Below are 21,440 nucleotides of genomic sequence, written 5' to 3' on the forward strand. Positions count from 1 at the left end.
CTGCAAATGGTAGTTGTGAATACTTTCGATGGTTCTGAAGAACCTGTGAGACCTACACCAGGTGGTAGAAGATGTCGTTTAAACAAAAAGATAACCATGAACGTGCGCAAACTAAGAAAATTCGCCATTCTGGTGGCGGGCTGATTATTGTTATTTAATTAGTGGTTTTGTCATGCTATTTAAGGTGGCACTTTGAATGGATTGCATTTAAAAAATTGAACTAACTGGCCACTTGTTATTTAGTTGCTTTCTGTGGTGGACAGTCTTAAAACGCAAGATTAAACAAATGAATGAATGTTATTTAAGTGTTTATATAATTTATTTGATTTTATTATAAATTGTATGATGAAAGTTCCTGATATTATACATCTACAGCATGTTCTCTTGTTTTTAAAAACAGAAAGACAGAAAAAATGAATGGATTTATAGCATTTCGAAAAAAGAATGAGTGGATTTATAGCGTTTTGAAAGAAATATGGGTTGTTTTACAAATCAGGGTACGCAAGCTAAAAATCACATTTAACACTTATCTTCAATATCAAAAGGCTCGACTAAATAAACTTGGTTGTTTATTGTAGCCCTGTGAGAGCTCTATTTACCATGCAAAAACAAATTTGGTGATAGCGTTATTTTTGGTGAATGTATGGCAATATGTGTCATATTTAGCAGAATTACTCGTGTCATTTAGAAAAAGTGCTTTTTTGACCACAGGCAGCTCCAAAAGGGATGCACTTACATCATTCTTTATACCATAAAACACATATTTGGTTCCATATCATTGGAAACATAGTTAAGTTTTAATGTTGAATGCCAGTAAGTTTTCAGACTATTTTGATCAAATTAGTATGGAATTGTGTCAAAAAAAAGTCCTCTCCGAGACGGCTAATTTTTCAATATAAAATAACATATCTAAAATGATTATTTTCATCCTAAAATGTGGTCAAGATATTGGGACATAAATATTAGAGACAACTAACACAAAGCTTACAGCCTTATATTTAAAAGCACTATGGAAGTAGCGGATTCTGAATTGTCAAAAAAAAAAATGTCCTCTCCGAGAATCACTTCATTAGTTTCTCCCATCTTATAGCAGATTACACAAAACTACCATACACACACGTCAAAAAATTACCTGAAATCTGTTCTTTAACTTGTCCTTCACTTAAAAACTGGTACAAGAACCAGTTTGAATCAATTTGAACTTTGTACCCTGATTGTAAAACAACCCTTATATAATAAACTTTGGATTTATAAATCAAATCAATCAATCAATAACATTGTCGTTAGATTTGTCAATTACTGTTGAAAATGTTCAGACTGAACCAACTATTATAACAGGATAAATTAAATATTTGCTAAATTTATGGATCTGGGTAAATAAATGTCATTTTTCTGAAAACAATCAAAATGGATTTATATCTTCCAACATGTCGGCGGTCAATGACGCAAGCACTTTTGGTCACGTGGTTACAAACGAAGAATTAAAGCGTATTGTTTAGTAATTTATCGCGATATCGGTGTTGTACGGTTATATCGCCTCGGCCGAACATAGACGTCTTCTTCGTGTTATTTACATCGCCACAACACACGTCGCCTGCGTTTCCATGGAAACTTGTATTCAGACTGCCACAAGCCAACATGACCTTTGACCTCCAGCAGTAAACTTAGGCCCAAATCCTGTGATGTTAAAGCTTTCACAGTTAGGACAGCGTGCTGGAGATTAAAAATATATATATAAAAAAAATAATCACCCACACACACAGAGTGTTACAAACGAATATTAATTTTATCCTGGTCTAACCGGAAGTCGGACAAAAGTAAAGGTGTTTTGTATCGAAAACGTGCTAGCTAGCTAACTAGCTAGCTTAGCAACACTAAGTGTTAGCAAAGTTGTGTAAGCTGGAAACTTGTTTTGCTCTTAGCCAGGAAGCTAACGACCCTAACACACTCACGGATAGTTATTAGGGAATGGTTAGCCACATTGTGCTAACTTTTTTTTTTAAGTTGTTAACTGGTTAGCCACTAAGACTGACTTTTTTTTTTAAAATCCAATCACTCACTGACGCCGTGTTGTTACTTAGCATGCGAGTTAGCACAGAGCACCGCTATCCGTAAGCACAATACATTCACTCACTTACCTTAGCCAAGAGGCTTAGCCAGCCAGCTAGGACGCGTGTTACACCGTGGTGGCGCTTCTCCGCTACAACCAGCATGCGAGCCCCTGCAGCAACTTCTGTGTCCAACGTGAACGGGTACAAAGTGCACAGGCGACGGCTTTAGAAGTGTCCCGGCCACATGTAGCAGGCTCGGATACTTGTAGCAGTCACTCCTGACCGCATGGTGGCGCTGCTGCACAGGCCGGCAATGGCGGCCCAGAGAACAAGTGCGTCATCACGCCAGACGTTGTTCCATTATTTATGCTGTATTCAAAAGTGCTCGACATGAAATCACGTTCGTGTATATGATTCCAGAAGTAGTGTGTGTTCTTTTTAAATTTGTTTTTGTATAATCAATGACAAGAAAGAAAAATAATAGCTAACATACATCTTACATTCCGTTTACGTTCATTATGCTGCGGTCACGACAACTCGGAAGTCGGAATTTTCCAACTTTCTTTTTTAAATGGATGTGATAATTCACTGTGAACGGCGCCGAAATGTACATGGAAGATCAGTCTTATTGGAAAAAAAACTCACAAAAAACTAATTAATATATATATTTTTTAAAAATCCCACTAAATCAATTAAATTCTTGTTCTACTCGTATGAGCGCCATGTTAATGTGACGTCACGGAATCGCAACCACGAGAAGTCGGAGCTCACGATTCTTCAAGTAGGAATTTTGAGTTGGAGAGCCGTTCAAACGGATATTTCCTACCGGGAAGTCGGAAATTCCCTGTCCTTTTACTAACCTAATACAGCAACGGTTACTGGGAAGTCCCAGTTCCGATTTGGTCGTGAACGCGGTATTATGCTGCCTTCAAGTCCTCATCGGAAGTTCGAGGGTACGAGTTCCGGTGTGGTGTGTGTTCAAGTGGTTTTGGTCGAAAAATAATAGGCTAGATGGCCTGAGAAAATTTATTTAGTTTTTATTTATTTTTTTAATACATCATCAGTGACAAAAAGTTCATTTTTCCTTACTGAAAGAAAATAAAGAACTGAACAGTAAACATGCAAAATTATTACTTGAATCAGGAGTCTTCAATGTTATCCATAAAGGACCTGATTTCACTTGGTAAATCATTTCGTCTTGTTCCCCATTGAAATCCCCTAAATCTTGGGGACAAAGACTTATTATAGGACTTGTTCACATGCAACTCACACAATCACTGTATCGTTATCTCAGTCTATTAGACTCAGGAGCTCAGACTGCAGTTACTGACTTTGTATTATAGACATGCAACTCTTGCAATCTTTGTTTATAGTTATTTGGGTATTAAGCTCTGTCTTAAGTGGCCACTTACATTCCCTCAGTTTCCCTGGGTATATTCACTGTCTTAGATGTACATTGTCCTGAGCAGGAGCTCAGATTGCAGCAGTTAAAATCTCATCTCATTATCTCTAGCCGCTTTATCCTGTTCTACAGGGTCGCAGGCAAGCTGGAGCCTATCCCAGCTGACTACGGGCGAAAGGCGGGGTACACCCTGGACAAGTCGCCAGGTCATCACAGGGCTGACACATAGACACAGACAACCATTCACACTCACATTCACACCTACGCTCAATTTAGAGTCACCAGTTAACCTAACCTGCATGTCTTTGGACTGTGGGGGAAACCGGAGCACCCGGAGGAAACCCACGCGGACACGGGGAGAACATGCAAACTCCACACAGAAAGGCCCTCGCCGGCCGCTGGGCTCGAACCCGGACCTTCTTGCTGTGAGGCGACAGCGCTAATCACTACACCACCATGCCACCACAGCTGTTAAAATAGTAATAATTTATTGCTATAAGGTGTTTTGTGGTCAGTGTACTACACTGTAGTGTGTCATGTGGTAATGCATTATATGACAATGCAACTTTCATAAATATTACCATATATCAGTTGTAATTATGTTCTATGCAAATACCTGCAACTCTGACAATATCATTTTCAGTGACTAATAAAATGGTTTTGAAAGTTCCTGGTTTTAAAACATATTTTGATATGGTAATTTTCTTGAAGAGATTTCATTTACAACACGTCTCTGACAACTCAAAACGCATCTCCGGGCATTTAAAACCTGCAGAGGACCCCCAGCCTTACGGGGTTCACACACCTTTCCCATTTTCCTGGATCCACCCCGGAACACCTCTGGCGATAGCCTTTCCAGTATTTTGATTGGTGGAGCTGAGGAACAACTTTTTAGTGGAGCGCTAGAATCTTTGCCTAAACTAAAGTCGCTTGTTCAGCTTTGACAGATCACTTTATCCACTCCTGGACACATGAACCATAATCTTTTCTTGTAGGCCTAAGTGACATTGTTTGTCATCTGTTATTTAGCCTTTAAATGTGTAAGCTATATTTTGCGATGTTTTATATAACCTAACATTGCTTGTCACACTGTATTGAGATTTAGAGGTTGACCTAACAAACCGTAGCCTACTGCAGCCCATGTTAGCAGGAGAAAGCTCAGTGCAGCACCAATCAGTCAGCTGAAGTTGTTGCTAGATGTAGCGTTGCTGTAACAGAAATCCAGCAGAGGTAAAATTGTAACAGTTCAACGACATAAGCTAACTTACACACAAATTGGTGTGTTATCCCACAGAGTAGCTGGGTATGTAAAGCTGTAGGCTTATGGTAATATTACCAAATTGTCAGTAATTTGTATAATTTGTTGTGATGTGTAGCGGACTACACATTTTGATTAAGGCTACTCATTCGAGCGTCAATTCAGCTATGGCTACAATTTAGGCTATGGGAGATCGGGAATCATTTGTAGCCTCAATAATGATAATAATATTATTATTATCATTATTGAGGATACAAATAATAAGTTACCATACTTTGAAATTGCTTGGATTGAAGTAAACTGTTTATTTAAATTGTGTTGTGCGTTTTGTATATTTTTAAATACGTTGTCCATTACTAGTGGCATATATGGTAATTAATTTAATATATTTACTTTCAGCCCTGTGATGACCTGGCGACTTGTCCAGGGTGTACCCCGCCTTTCGCCCGTAGTCAGCTGGGATAGGCTCCAGCTTGCCTGCAACCCTGTAGAAGGATAAAGCGGCTAGAGATAATGAGATGAGATGAGATATTTACTTTCATGGGTCTAAAACATCTATTTCAGCTAGCCTACAATTTAAGAGTCTATAAATCTAAACTATGAACCCATACCAGAGATTTTCACATTGTCTTTAATTAATGGTCACCTAAAGCAGTTGCAGAATCGGCCTACAGTGCACCCAGTGAGGAAAATCCCACTTTTTATGCAACGCACGATCAAAATACACGAAAAACAGAAATGTCCCCCATTTTTATTACAAAGATGAAAACACTAGATGTTTTAATGATATTTTCATCATCGAACCGAAAATGTCCCCGGTTTTCTTCTCAGAAATCTGGTCACCTTACTGAGGAGTATTTAAGATATTGTGGTGGCGTTCAAGTGCTTCCACCTCATAATTATGGTATTTCTGACAGGACGTGAAGGAACATATGCTACATGCTGCATTCTACTAAAGGTCATAACTTGTACTTTCCAACCACTGACTTCGATAAAAAAGATAACACCTCTTCAACTTGGAATTCCTATTCAGGAACCCAAGCTGGTCTCTTAATTTTCTAATTACTGTATATTGGCGCTTCTTAAAATGGCATTTTTTGCAGTGATTCTACATTATTCATGCTTGTGTCTGTGTTGTCTGAAAGCTCTCTGGAAACAGTGTATGTGCTGCTTTAGCACTGACCATATCAGAGAAATAGTCTTCAGTTCAGATGTCCCCTGTACTAATTACACAGCAATGCCAAGGCAACATAACACACCAGCTGGCATAATTAGATCTTCATTCTGAGCCAAGAAAATGATCAAAGTGTGTCTCGAAGCACACTACTAGTACATCTCAAACAATTAGAATATTGTGAAAAAATTCAATTTTTTTTCACAATTTATTTCAAAAAGGTAAACTTTCATATATTCTATATTCATTACATGTAAAGTGAAATATTTCAAGCCTTTTTTGTTTTAATATTGATGATTATGGTTTATAGCTCATGAAAATCAGAAATCCAGCATCTCAAATGATTAGAATATTTCCTAAGATCAATCAAAAAAAGATTTACAATACAGAAAAGTATGTTCATTTATACACTCAATACTTGGTTGGGGCTCCTTTACCACGAATTACTGCATCAACGCAGTGTGGCATGAAGGAGATCAGTCTGTGGCACTGCTGAGGTGTTACTGAAGCCCAGGTTGCTTTGATAGCGGCCTTCAGCTCATCTGTATTTTTGGGTCGGATGTTTCTCATCTTCCTCTTGACAATACCCCATAGATTCTCTGTGGGATTCAGGTCAGGCAAGTTGGCTGGCGAATCAATCACAGTAATATCATGGTCAGCAAACCACTTGGTAGTAGTTTTGGCACTGTGGGCAGGTGCTAAGTCCTGCTGGAAAAGGAAATCGGCATCTCCATAAAGCTTGTCAGCAGATGGAAGCATGAAGTGCTCTAAAATCTCTTGGTAGATGGCTGTGTTGACTTTGGACTTGATAAAACACAGTGGGCCAATACCAGCAGATGACATGGCACACCAAATCATCACAGATTGTGGAAACTTCACACTGGACTTCACACACCTTGGATTCTGTGCCTCTCCACTCTTCCTCCAGACTCTAGGACCTTGAGTCCTAAATGAAACGTAAAATTTTACTTTCATCTGAAAAGAGGACTTTGGACCAGTAAGCAACAGTTCAGTTCTTTCTCTCCTTAGCCCAGATAAGATGCTTCTGGCATTGTCTCTGGTCCAGGAGAGGCTTGATATTAGGAATGTGACAGTTGTAACCCCTTTCCTGAAGACGTCTGTGCGAGGTGGCTCTTGATGCACTGACATTAGCCTTAGTCCACTCCTTGTGAAACTCTCCCAAGTTCCTGAATTGACTTGACAATCAGTGTCAAGAAAATCCCTGTTGCTTGTGCACCTTTTCCAGCCAGCCTTTTCAGCAATGGCCTTCTGTGGCTTACCCTCCTTGTGGACGGAGTCAATGATCATTTTCTGGACAACTCTCAGGTCCGCAGTCTTCCCTGTGATTGCGGTTGCGTGTACTGAACTAGACCAAGAGATACACAGTATTTATACTGTTTTACTCAAACTCAAAATGAAATACGCTCATATTTTGAAATGTTTTTATTTTTATTTTTTTGCTGTAAATCATAATTATCAAAATTAAAATGGAAAAATGCTCAAAACATTTTAGTTTACAGTACATGTAAAGAGTCTAGACTGCATTAAATTTTCACTTTCTTAAATAACTTATGGAAAATATTGAACTTTTTCACAATATTCTAATTGTCTGAGATGCACTCAAGTATCTGGAGCCACACTGCACTGGTGACATTCTGGTGAGGTCTTGTGTGTTCTTAAAGAGTTTTGTCGCTCATATTGGCACAATCACACCAATTCGCAGCTGTTAAACTGTTGAGCTGATTGAAGCCTCACCCGTGGCAATGGGACGCCTGGGATAGGACACAAGACAGATCTTCACCAGTTTGGTTTATGGATGGTGCCAGATGTAGTTGGCACGCTGCTGGAAAGGTGTAATCAACCCTGCCAAGTGTGCAACCAAAGAAGCCATGAAGAGAAGAACATCGGTTTCAGAATCAGAAACCGGAACAACCAGATGGATCGGCCAGATGGTACCCTCATACGTCCTCAAACCTGGATGATTGGCGAGGCACCCACATAAGTTCCTGTAGAGTGAGTTTAACCTGTGACAAAAACCAAATATCACAGACAGAGATGCATTTTCATCTCACTGAATGGGCCACAAGCTTCCAGGACTCTCGGGAGGCATGATTTTTTTTTTCCTAACAAATCCCCTTTTCTCCAATTTTTCTTAATTAATTCCTTTATTAAGCACAGATGTGCATGTAGAAAATATTATTTGTATAAATAAAACTAAGTACAAAGTCCAACTAAGACAAAATGTTACATTAATTATGATATATTATTATGCATACAGGACACTTTTTCAATGGAATAAAAACGTGTTCTATTCCCTTCGGGTCGGTAGTAACACCTCCAGGACCATCATGTTGAGCACAGGGGCCCCACAAGGGTGTGTGCTCAGCCCGCTGCTCTTCACCCTGCTGACCCATGACTGTGTACCAATCTATAGCACCAACCACATTGTCAAGTTTGCGGATGACACGACTGTTGTGGGCCTCATCACTAACAACTATGAAGCCAACTACAGGAATGAGGTGAGCCAACTGGTCCAGTGGAGTAAAGACAACAATCTCTTCCTGAACGTGGAGAAGACCAAAGAGATTGTAGTCAACTTCAGGAGCAGTCACTCACAGCATCCCCCTCTGACCATCGATGGTGCTGCAGTGGAGAGGGTGAGCAGCACCAAATTCCTAGGGGTGCACATCGCTGAGGACCTTTCCTGGTCCAAAAACACCTCATCACTGGCCAAGAAGACTCAAACTCGCCTCTACTTCCTCCGCAAACTGAGGAGTGCACGAGTCCCACCCCCCATCATGTGCTCATTCTACAGGGGCACCACTGAGAGTGCCCTCACTGGCTGCATCACTGCGTGGTACGGAGGCTGCAGTACCTCTTGCCGGAAGACTCTGCAACGCATAGTGAACACGGCCAGCAAGATCATTGGTACCCCTCAGCCCTCCCTTACGGACATCTATCACTCCCGTCTCACCCGCAGAGTCATCAGCATCGCTGGTGACACCTCCCACCCTTCACACTCACTCTTCAACCTCCTGCCCTCAGGGAAAAGGTACCGGAGCCTCCGGGCCTGCTCCACAAGACTGCTGAACAGCTTCATCCACCAGGCTGTCAGGATGCTGAACTCTGTCCACTACCTACCCCCTACCCCTGGTCTGTAACACATTCATTCACACAAGAAACTATCTCATCCGTTTGCACATCACACTACAAACATTTGCATTACTGCTGTATCTGCTGCTATTGCTCATTTGAACTACTGTTCATATACACCTCATAAGCTACTCTTCTAAGCACCTTCTCCATTAGATATTATACTGTATTTGCACTACTGCTATTTTGTACATTGTTTGATTTTAGAGTGTATTTTTATCTATATTATCTATATTTATAAATATTTATATATATTGTTTTTCTTAATTTTATTTTTTTGTAATATTTATCTGTTTTTACAAGTAAGGTGAGAGAGAAACAGCATTTCGATTCTCCTACAGTATATGTCCTGGATATATAGTGAATTGACAATAAAAAATCTTTGAATCTTCTAGCGGGTTTCATTCATTTGGTTTGATAGCATGCAATAGTGTTAGCATATCGCTTATCTTATGTGTATTACGTCACTCTACCCAATAGAGAATGAGCGTTGAATATGGTTTACGATATTGCATGGTTGACATAAACTTCCATGCTAGCGAGCGACTGTGACAATTTGTAAACAAAAATGGCCACCAGGTTTGCTTTGTTAAATACGTAAGATTTTGAGAGAATTTTGAAAGAGAAAGATACGTTGAACACCAAAAAGGAATGTGTATGTATAATAATAATATTGGCTGGCTTTTTTTCATGGTATATCAGCTAGCATGATATTGAACTGTCAGTAACAGCAATGAAAATCTGAGTTCGGAGCAGCCTCCAAACATGGCCGCTCTAGACTACAATCCCCAAACGCCACAACGCCCCTCATCTCCAGAGTATTTTTTGGGCTTCTTTCACCTTTATTATTGGATAGGACAGTGTAGAGACAGGAAATGAGCAGGAGAGAGAGACGGGGAGGGATCAGGAAATGACCTCAGGCCGGAATCGAACCCGGGTCCCCGGATTTATGGTATGGCGCCTTATCCACCTGAGCCACGACGCCCCCATCTCCAGAAGATTAACAAGTGCACCTGTCTCTCATTAGTTTGCAATCACTTCAATATATAAGCGCAACAGTCACAAACACCTAATCCACACTGCACCAGTCCCCTACGGCTACCTCTGTGGGTGGTGAACCCACAGGAGGTTGGGCCCATGTCACCGCTTCGGGCTGAGCCCGGCCGGGCCCCGTGGGCAAAGGCCCGGCCACCAAGCGCTCGCATACGAGCCCCAACCCCGGGCCTGGCTCCAGGGTGGGGCCCCGGCTGTGCCCTACCGGGCGACGTCATGGTCCTTGATTTTTTTTTTTATCCATAAGGGTTTTGGTGAACTGCTCTTGGTCTGGCCTGTCACCTAGGACCTGTCTGCCTTGGGAAACCCTAACAGGGGCGTAATGCCCCCGACAACATAGCTCCTAGGATCATTCAAGCACACAAACCCCTCCACCACAATAAGGTGGCAGTTCTAGGAGGGGCAAGGGCGAGTCTGGGGAAAGGGAAGTTTGGGCTTCCATGCTCAGACTGCTGCCTCCGCGACTCGGCCCCAGATAAAGCGGATGAAGATGAGACGAGACGAGTCACAAACACACATTGTGAAGTATCATTCTGTGTTCCAGTACCTGACCTTACCGAGACTTCTGACTTTCTGCCTGACTACTCGTGTTTAGACTCTGTTTACATTTATTTCCTGACTCTGTTTCCTCACCTGCCCTCTGATATCCCGTTCGCTGATCTACTGATCCTTGCCTGACCCTGACTACGACATTGGCTTCCTGATTTGGATTTGTTGACAGTTTGCGACACACTCGCTGTGCTTGCATCCATAAGTGTCTGCACCCTGACATAAACGAGTTGAAGACAAGTTCAATATCATGTTAGCTGAATGGAATATATCTGATATACCACTCAACGCCAGCCGATATAAATAATTATTATACATATGGGCCAGTTTTTCCATGGAATAAAAACACGTATTCTATTCCCTTCTAGTGGGTTAATTGATGGCGTGCAATATTGTTATCATATCACTTATCCTCCATGTATTACGCCACTCTCCCCAATGGAGAATGAGCGTGCAATATTGTTCGAATATTGCACATTGCCAAGACAACACAACGTCACACATCGGAGCTCATGCGAAGATTCAATGGCAAAACTTTTTTGCTGCACATGCACGCAATCATTTCTTTGTTGGCCGGGAAAGAGAAGATGAGACTAATCCAGTGCTAGGTTTAAGCACTAAATAAATAAACTGAAAACTGAAAATAAAGATGCACTGAACAACCGTAAGGCTACCAAAACTTCATTAGATATTCTTCACGCATATTTACAAGAGAAAAACGTACCAACAGATATTGAAAAACTGGAAAAGAGACACATCGGTGATGTAAAACTTTTGTGCTAGCAAAAATGAATGTGACAGTTTGTAAACAAACATGGCTTCGTTAAAAGCGGAAGATTTTGAGAGAATTTTGGCTGACAGGTTGCTCCGTTGTGTGGAGTTATCGATGTTGATTTTAGTAAATTACACAAGGGAAAATAATAATAATAATAATAATAATAATAATAATAATAATAATAATAATAATAATATTCAGCTTGACTGCACTAGCACTGGCCTTCACTAACACTACACCGGCTGGAAGGCAACTGGACTGCCACACTAACAGCACCAAGTCGTGAGTAAGCTAGTGTTGGCCTTTGAGAATGCTGATATGAAGAGAGTGTGTGTGTATAATAATAATAATAATAATAATAATAATATTGGCTGGCTTTTTTTCATGGTATATCAGACATATTCCATTCAGCTAGCATGATATTGAACTCGTCTTCAACTCATTCAATATCATGCTGGCTGAATGGAATATGTCTGATATACCACTCAAAGCCAGCCAATATTATTACCTTGCCCAGGACGGAGTCCACCAGGGGGCGAGGTATTGTTTTCAGTGGGGTTTCTTTGTTTGTTTTTGTTTGTTTGTTTTTTTGTTAATGATGTTACGGGAAAACGGCTGGACCAATCTTCATGAAACTTTCAGGATAGATGGGCATCTCAAGTATGGGCGGCATGGTGGTGTAGTGGTTAGCACGGTCGCCTCACAGCAAGAAGGTTCCGAGTTCGAACCCAGCGGCTAGCCAGGGCCTTTCTGTGTGGAATTTGCATGTTCTGCATGGGTTTCCTCCGGGTGCTCCGGTTTCCCCCACAATCCAAAGACATGCAGTTAGGTTGACGTGGGGCAGCCTTGGGCTGAGGTGCTCTTGAGCAAGGTACCGAACCCCTGACTGCTCCCCGGACGCTCTGGTGTGGCTGCTCACTGCTCTGGCTATGTGTGTGTTCACTGCTTCAGATGGGTTAAATGCAGAGGATGAATTTCACTGTGCTTGAAGTGTGCGTGTGACAGATAAAGGTTTCTTCTTAAATAGAACCTCTGACATTTTGAGGGTCATCCAGTCAAAGTCGCCAAAAAGGTCAAAATCAGTTTTTTTCGCGATGTCTTCCTTCTTATTAATTCAGATGTGTTCTGACTGGCTGAGAGCAGTACGGTGTGCAAACAAGAATCAGAATCCAAATCATGTTTATTGGCCAAGTATGTTCACACACAAGGTCAAACTCAAGGTCAAGGTCACCAAAAAGGTCAAAATTGTTTTTTCACGATATCTTCCTTCATATTCATCGTAAGTGCTACCGGGAGAGGTTTGTTTTGCCTGGCAACACTTGTTTAAATATAGTATATTTTGGTCTGTTTAGAACTTTCCAAATACATTTGTTACTTTATTCTATTGGAAAATGGTCATAATACATACTGTATATGATTAGTTTCTTGAAGATTATAATAATTAGTAGGTACATTATCGCTGCCTTCACTATTTAACCTTTGGAGGACTTTGATTACAGGCAAATCACACTTTTTCTAAGAAATGTAGACCGTTTGGTAAAGCCACTTTAAAGTGCATATCCTGGACCAATTTCATTTTATTTGAAAGTATGTCCTGTTACACACTCATCCAGAAGGATAATTTTGCACAAGGCCATCTGTCTACAGCAGAAAAAAATAAAATAACAAAACGCGTCTGGAAAAATCCCAAGGGAGTCTGGAGCCAGATTCGTGACGTCACCTGCGAATCCGCCAGCAGGCTGCGAGAGCTTTGCACGGTTTCAGTGCACAGCCTGTGTAGACCAAATTTAGCAGCGAGCGATTTTGCACTGAAATATGGAATTGTCACCTGAGCGCAATGTTACTTCACCTTTGGATGAAGAATGTAATATTGCTACAGCCTCCTACGATACATCTGTTAACCATTTTAATAATTACGCAATAACGTTGAAGAAATTTGCAGAAAACCACCAGGTCGTTTTCTCATAAACAAACCAGCGCTGATGTAGGATTCAGAAGGAGGCGTCCCGCACGCGATGTCACGAAAATCAATGTTTGCTGGGAAATCCAAATGCCAAGTTTTTTCAGAGGCGGACCAATTCGCCTCAAATGGCTTGATTTCAACTGAATTTTTCTGGTATTGCGCAAGGTAAAAAAAATTGCACAAAATGCAAAATGTGACAGATATTTGACCAAAGTTTAATATAAAATAGGAGAATTACATTGATCTTGCTCCTGAATTTACCTGTGATGTGCACTTTAAACGTTTTCATTTCACAGTTGCCTGAGGTTGTCCAAGTAGCATTGTACTCACCAGCAGGGGGCGCTTTTGTCCAGTCTAATGAAGTCCAGGTTTACCTCAGTGTCTCGTGGAACTTATACAAATAATTTTTTACATAAAATCCTTTTCTTACCTGTCTTGCATTGTGCTTCGAAACACACACACACACACACACACACACACACACACACACACACACAAAAAAAAAAGCCATCACCAAGTCTGAAATTAAATAGCCTATTTACACAATGCTATAATATTATACTATTGTACTGTGTACAGTTATATTTTATATAGATTTGATGTTTTGAAGTTCCCATCTCATCTCATTATCTCTAGCTGCTTTATCCTGTTCTACAGGGTCGCAGGCAAGCTGGAGCCTATCCCAGCTGACTACGGGCGAAAGGCGGGGTACACCCTGGACAAGTCGCCAGGTCATCACAGGGCTGACACATAGACACAGACAACCATTCACACTCACACCCACACCTACGCTCAATTTAGAGTCACCAGTTAACCTAACCTGCATGTCTTTGGACTGTGGGGGAAACCGGAGCACCCGGAGGAAACCCACGCGGACACGGGGAGAACATGCAAACTCCACACAGAAAGGCCCTCGCCGGCCACGGGGCTCAAACCCGGACCTTCTTGCTGTGAGGCGACAGCGCTAACCACTACACCACCATGCCGCCTGTTTTGAAGTTAACATTTAAAATTTTTCTGTTTAGGAATCAGTAAAAGTACTATAATCATAGACAAACCCTTGCACAGCAAAAGAGAAAAGTTTAATATGGACAATTGGGCAATACAAACAAAAACAGGCAGTTTTTTTCTTCCAGATACTTCATTTTAAGGACCAATTCAAGTGTCACATGCAGGAAAAACATCTATACAGTGTCTAGAAACACTGAAAAGAGTTTTGACTTTCTGTCCTGGTTTTGTGGCTTTTACGTTGAAAAGGCTTTCGGAGAATTGTCTTGTAAGGAAAACCTCAGACCACTATTGCAAACACAGACACATCTACTTGACAAATCTTTGATTAATGTTTCTATTACAATGGAGTATCATAAGCCTTCTTTCTTCCCAGATACTTTTCAGTTGACTCCAGAGGCAGGGATCATAACCACAATCCTTTGTGTTGACACCCTGTATAATTGGATTTGTTTTCCAGATTTCCAGAGAAAGAGGTATTGCGAAACATAGATGTGAGCACCATGTGAGAGTCAACTTTCTGTCCATCTAAAAGGGTAAATATTAACATTTACAGAATGTACTACTCTCATGGGTCTAATTAAAGACATTTAAAGATACAAGGTATATATGAGAAAGCTAGAATGTCTCACATCATGGTATAGCAATAAAACCCAACCACACTGAACCGTGGATGTGAAGATTACTATCTTGCTTCACATTTCTGAGAATTCTTGTTAATCTGGTTTATGTCTAGATTTCTGTGAGCAGATATGTCTACCAGTCCTCACTGAAACCCAATCCTGTACTTTTCCAAAGCTTTGCATAAAGCTGTTGGTGTAATGTAGCTTCTTTGTATTCTGGTTTGTTTATTGTGACAATTCTTGTAACGTCAACTGGAAAAGAACGTCAATATCAAGATAGTGAACATTCCAATAGTTTATACTTTGACAATCAAACCACACCTAAGTATATCAACACTACACCCACATTTTTTTGCAAGACTGCACACTACAAAATACTATATCTTAGCAAGCAAGAATATCTTGAATACAGTAGAGTGCTGTGCAAAAGTCTTAGGTGCATGTAAAGAAATACTGTAGAAGAAATACAAAAATTACTTCAAAAATAATGAAATGAAACAAAGGCAGTATTTGGTGTGAGACGACCCTTTGCTTTAAAAAAAATTAGTAGTGTCAGGTCTGCGATGACCTGGCGACTTGTCCATGGTGTACCCCGCCTCTCGCCCATAGTCAGCTGGGATAGGCTCCAGCTTGCCTGTGACCTTGTAGAACAGGATAAGCGGCTACAGATAATGGTTGGATGGATGTATCATAGTCTCAGGTACAGTGAGTGCAGTTTGATAAGGAAATGAGCTGTAGGTTTTACTGAGCATCTTACAGAACCAGCCACAGTTCTTCTGGACACTTTGACTGTCACACTCGCTTCTTCATTTTGCACCAAAACCCAGCAGCCTTCATTATGTTTTCTTTTTTTAATCTGAAAAGTGCTCTCTTATGTCATATGCTGCTCAGATACTAATTTTTTTTTCTGTAGCATTTAATTTTGTGCTGGAAAACGAACATTTGGAACTCTAAAATATTTTTGTACTGACTCGATAATGTAGAAGTCTCATCTCATCTCATCTCATTATCTCTCATCTCATCTCATCTCATTATCTGTAGCCACTTTATCCTGTTCTACAGGGTCGCAGGCAAGCTGGAGCCTATCCCAGCTGACTACGGGCGAAAGGCAGGGTACACCCTGGACAAGTCACCAGGTCATCGCAGGGCTAATGTAGAAATCATAAAATAGAAATCTATAATGAAGTTTGTATGAAAAAAACAAGGTACCTAAGACTTTTGCACAGCACTGTATATTCAACTAAAATTTTTTTATTAGCTTGTTTTTTTTTAAACAAATACAAGATTTTAAGCCTTTTGCTAGATATTTGTGCTCATTTTTTTTCCAAGCATGAGTTTTTCTTATTCTATTGGCAGATCATTTTGTTTATTTCAAGCAATTTATTTCCAGAAAGAAGCAAAATTATCTTCCAGTAGAATAAGCTTGAAATGAATAAATGTCTTAATGGTTTAATCTATTATCTCATAATAATTAGTGTGCTTGCTCAAGCACACAGCAGCCAAAGGCAAGCACACTATTGTTCTTCTTAAGTTTACTTATTCTGCCTTATTCCGACACGTTTTTTGGATCCACTACTCCCAGGGCGTTCGAGGTAGCTACACCGTTCCAACTCTGAGACGTCTGGCTCGAAGTGGTGTAGTGTGCTTGTATACAGCTTTTGGATCAACGCGCCCGTTCTCTTGTTCTTGTCGTTTTTCTTTTGTTTTTTTCCCATAGAGAATGGGCTCATGAATCAAATCGTCCTATTCGGACTCGCTCCATCGCAGATGCACCAAACCTCATGTGATACTTCAGGCCAACTCCCCCAACACATACATGCAATCGGTTCTGACCCGCACTCATATTTTTCCTTTCTTTTTGCTCATCCCTTTTTCCTCCATAGGCTTGCATTGATTTTTGGCCCCATTGAAAATGAATGGTGTTTCAGGAGAAAAACTTTCACTCTCCATCAAATGTTTTTAACCAAGTGACCAAACTTCAAGAAACTTCACTTGATGCCTCAGGCCAAGTCCCCGCACAGATCCATCCCCTCATCTGAGACCTGCATTTGTCTTTTCCTTGGTTTTCACGCATCTCTTTTTACCTCCATAGGCTTCCATTGATTTTTGGCCCCATTCAAATGAATGGAGTTTTGCTCAGTAACACTTCACCACACATCCACCAAACTTCATACGGCACCTCAGGCCAAATCACCATCACACACGATATCGGTTCTGACCCACACTCGTCTTTGTCTTGCCTTTCATCCGTCCATTTTTTCTCCATTTTGCCGCTAATCAATGGAAGCTTGACGGAGTCATTCCTCCCTTCCCCCATAGGTGATGATGCATTTGGCAAGGATCTGCTCATTTAAGACTCATCTCATCTCATCTCATTATCTGTAGCCGCTTTATCCTGTTCTACAGGGTCGCAGGCAAGCTGGAGCCTATCCCAGCTGACTACGGGCGAAAGGCGGGGTACACTCTGGACAAGTCGCCAGGTCATCACAGTGCTGACACATAGACACAGACAACCATTCACATTCACACCTACGTTCAATTTAGAGTCACCAGTTAACCTAACCTGCATGTCTTTGGACTGTGGGGGAAACCGGAGCACCCGGAGGAAACCCACGCGGACACGGGGAGAACATGCAAACTCCGCACAGAAAGGCCCTCGCCATCCACAGGGCTCGAACCCGGACCTTCTTGCTGTGAGGCGACAGCGCTAACCACTACACCACCGTGCCGCCCCCCATTTGAGACTTTCACAGCTAATCAACTTCAACTCAATAGCCACTTTATTAGGAATACTTACATGCACACACGATAGCAATTAGCATATAAGCATTCACGTGTTACCATGCTAGCTGTTAGCATGTTACCCATTACGATATCATGCCTGCTGTTAGCTCGCGAGTTGTTAGCATGTTCACCATTAGCATGTTATCATGAGAGCTGTTAACATGGTAGGATTAGCATGGTAGCATGAAGAGTTAGCACGTTAGCTGCTAGCATGTCACCCTCAGCGTGTTAGCATGCTAAAAGTTAACATACTAGCCATCAGCATGTTAGCCTGTTAGCTGTTAGCATGATAGCTGTCAGCATATTAGCCTTAAAGTGGTAGAATTTTAACAAATAGCATGTTAATCATTAGCATGTTAGAATGCTAGCTATTTGCATATTATCTATTAGCATGTTATCTATTAGCATGCTAGCATTAACATGTTAACATGCTAGCATTTAGCATGTTAGTATGCTAACTGTTAGCATGTTAGTATGCTAACAGTTAGCATACTAGTTGTTAGCATGTTGGCATTAGCATGTTGGCATTGGCATGTTGGCATGCTAGCTTTTAGCATGATAGCTGTTCTGCTACAGCTCAGCAAGCACACTTTGCATTTTCTCTGCGGAAATGCAGTCTAGTTTATTTATTCCTGTACACCTGTTTTTTTTGGAGCCACTACTCCTCCTACAGCTATTGAGATACTGACACCATTCCAACTCTGAAACGTCTGTCCTGAAGCAGTGTAGTGTGCTTTTGTTCAGCTTTTGGATCGACACACCCATTCTCTCATTCTTGTCATTTTTCTTTCGTTTTTTTCCCCCATAGAGAATGAATAGGGCTCACAAATCGAATCGTCCTGTTCAGACATGCTCCATCGCAGACGCACAAAACTTCATGTGATACCTCAGGCCAACTCCCCAGACAGATATATGCATTCAGTTCTGACCCACACTAGTTTTTTTTCCTTTCTTTTTGTGCCCCACTTTTTCATCCATTCACTTCCACTCATTTTTGGCCCCATTGAAAATGAATGGAGTTTTGGGAAAAAAGCTTTCACTCTCCGTCAAATTTTTGAACCGAGTGACCAAACTTCAAGAAACTTCACATGATGCCTCAGGGCAAGTCCCCACACATATCCATCCCCTCATCTGAAACCCACATGCGTCTTTTCCTTGGTTTTCACGCATTCTTTTTTCCCTCCACAGGCTTCCATTGATTTTTGGCCCCATTCAAATGAATGGAGTTTTGCTCAGTAACACTTCACCACATATCCACCAGTGTAGCGTGCTTGTCTACAGCTTTTGGATCGACGCACCCGTTCTGTCGTTCTTGTCATTTTTCTGTTGTTTTTTTTTCCCCATAGAGAATGAATAGGGCTCACAAATTGAATCATCCTACTCAGACACGCTCCATCGGAGATGCACGAAACTTCATGTGATACTTCAGGCCAACTCATACACACATACATGCAATCGGGTTTGACCTACACTCGTCTTTTCCTTTTTTCCTTCTTTTTTTCTTCTGTTCTGCTATAGCTTAGCAAGCACACTTTGCATTTTCTCTGTGGAAATGCAGTCTAGTTAAATAATATTAGCTGGCTTTGAGTGGTGTATCGGATATATTCCATTCAGCTAGCATGATAACGAACGAGTCAAAGATGAGTTCAAAATCATGCTAGCTGAATTAAATATATCTGACACATCATGAAAAAAGCCAACTATTATTATTATTATTATTATTATTATTATACATACACACTTTTCATATCAGCATTCTTGAAGGCCAGTGCTAGCTTACCTGCAAGTTGGTGCTGTTAGTGCGGCAGTCTAATTACCTTCCAGCCGGTGTAGTGTTAGCGAAGGCCAAAGCTAGTGCAGTCAAGCCAATTATTATTATTATTATTATTATTATTATTATTATTATTATTATTATTTTCCCTCTGTAATTTACTTAGTTACTTTTAAAATCAACATCGACAACTCCATACAACAGAGTGACCTGGCAGCCAAAATTCTCTCAAAATCTTCCACTTTTAATGAAGCAAACCTGGCGGACATATTTGTTTACAAACAGTCACAGTCTCTCGCTAACGTGGAAGTTTTACATTTCCGACGTTTGATGTCATGTTGTCTTGACAACATGCAATATCGTAACAATATTGCACACTCATTCCCCATTGGGTAGTGTGTTGCAATACACGTAGGATAAGCGATATGATAACAATACTGCATGCCATCAATAAACCCACTAGAAGGGAATAGAACATGTTTTTATTCCATGGAAAAAGTGGCCCGTATGTATAATAAATATTAAATAACTTTTCCTTCATTGAATATATTTTCACGTGCTGTGATTTTTTTTTTGCAGTGAACAAATTGTAACGGCATGCAATTAATAAAGGCAATGGTTTTACTGATAACATTTTGAATTGAAAAGTAGATGCATGTCATTTAATTATTTGCCATAATAGGCTATTTCAAGCTTGAAATGAGTAAAAATATCTCGAATGAGGCTTTTCAGGCTTTAAACTAATCATATATTTGTTTAAGAACAATCCAGTAAAGAGAAATATTAGTTGAATTTGCCTATATGCAAGATATGTTTTACTTAAGACAATGGATGTGTGGTGGCCTGGGAAATTTGTTCAAATAATCAAATTCTGACATTTTGTATAATTTTAAAATTTGAACATTTTGAAGTATTGAATGAGAAGTTTCTCCACGAGCTTCACAAAGATACCCCTCTTGCTTGTACATTTATAACCTAAAGTTTACAAGTATAGCCAAAGTTCACAAAATTCCAAGTTTACAATGGCAAACAAGTTCTCTTTCTGATTATCAGAGAAAAAATTCACTGGTGGAATTCGTGGGTTTCCTCCCACAATGCAAAGACATGCAGATCCAGTCAACTGGCTACTCTAAATTGCCCAGAGATGTGAATGTGAGTGTGAATGTTTTTTCCTTTCTGTGTTAACCCTGTGATAGATTAGATTGGCGACTTGTCCAGGGTGAACCCCGCCTCTCGCCCAAAGTCAGCTGGGATTGGCTCCAGCTCACCAGCAACGCTGACGGATCAACAGCATCAATAATGAATGAATGGATGGAAATTCACTCACAATGTTTAATCATGAGCCTCATCGTCATCTCTTCACTTGACTGATCTCGGTTCCTGCTAACATTGGTGGGGAAATAATAGTTGATTAATTCCCTCACTTCTGTCCTGTTGATTGCATTTCTTGTTATTTATGTCTTGCTATTACTTCCCAAATGTCTGTCTGCTGTTATCTGTACAGCATGTTTCAATGCTCTCCTCTGTTTCGATGATATTTCGACAGCCGATATCTGACCACAATCTGACTTGATTAGCTTTAGGCGCATTTCATTATCACCTGCAACTGTTGAACAACTTCAGCAAATCATGGGAAAAGCACACAACAAGGTTTTACACATCCTTTGGAAAATGGACTGCATTTGCAGGCAAGAAAGCCAGCACCAAGGGTGAGAAAATAGCCTAACTAAAATACATTTATGTTTCTTATGTTAGAGATGGGGGCAGCACAGTGGTGTAGTGGTTAGCGCTGTCGCCTCACAGCAAGAAGGTCCTGGGTTCGAGCCCCATGGCCGGCGAGGGTCTTTCTGTGCGGAGTTTGCATGTTCTCCCCGTG

The 21,440-nt window shown here is 40.7% G+C and overlaps 1 protein-coding gene across 4 annotated transcripts in view; it reads right to left on the reverse strand.

Annotated features, from left to right (window-relative positions):
• Positions 1–2,358, reverse strand: part of scaf11 (SR-related CTD-associated factor 11) — a 73,020-nt gene extending 70,662 nt beyond the window's left edge. Inside the window, exon 1 of one of the 4 annotated variants that reach the window (XM_060914341.1) lies at positions 2,139–2,358. In XM_060914341.1, the coding sequence (XP_060770324.1) occupies positions 2,139–2,213 (75 nt within the window). In that variant the 5' untranslated portion in view covers positions 2,214–2,358. The remainder of the gene's footprint in view (positions 1–2,138) is intronic. The other 3 variants (XM_060914337.1, XM_060914339.1, XM_060914342.1) reach the window with 3 other exon arrangements.
• Between the last annotated feature and the right edge of the window lie 19,082 nt (positions 2,359–21,440).

This window comes from Neoarius graeffei, chromosome 2 (genome assembly GCF_027579695.1).
Source record: "Neoarius graeffei isolate fNeoGra1 chromosome 2, fNeoGra1.pri, whole genome shotgun sequence".
Lineage (NCBI taxonomy): Eukaryota > Metazoa > Chordata > Actinopteri > Siluriformes > Ariidae > Neoarius > Neoarius graeffei.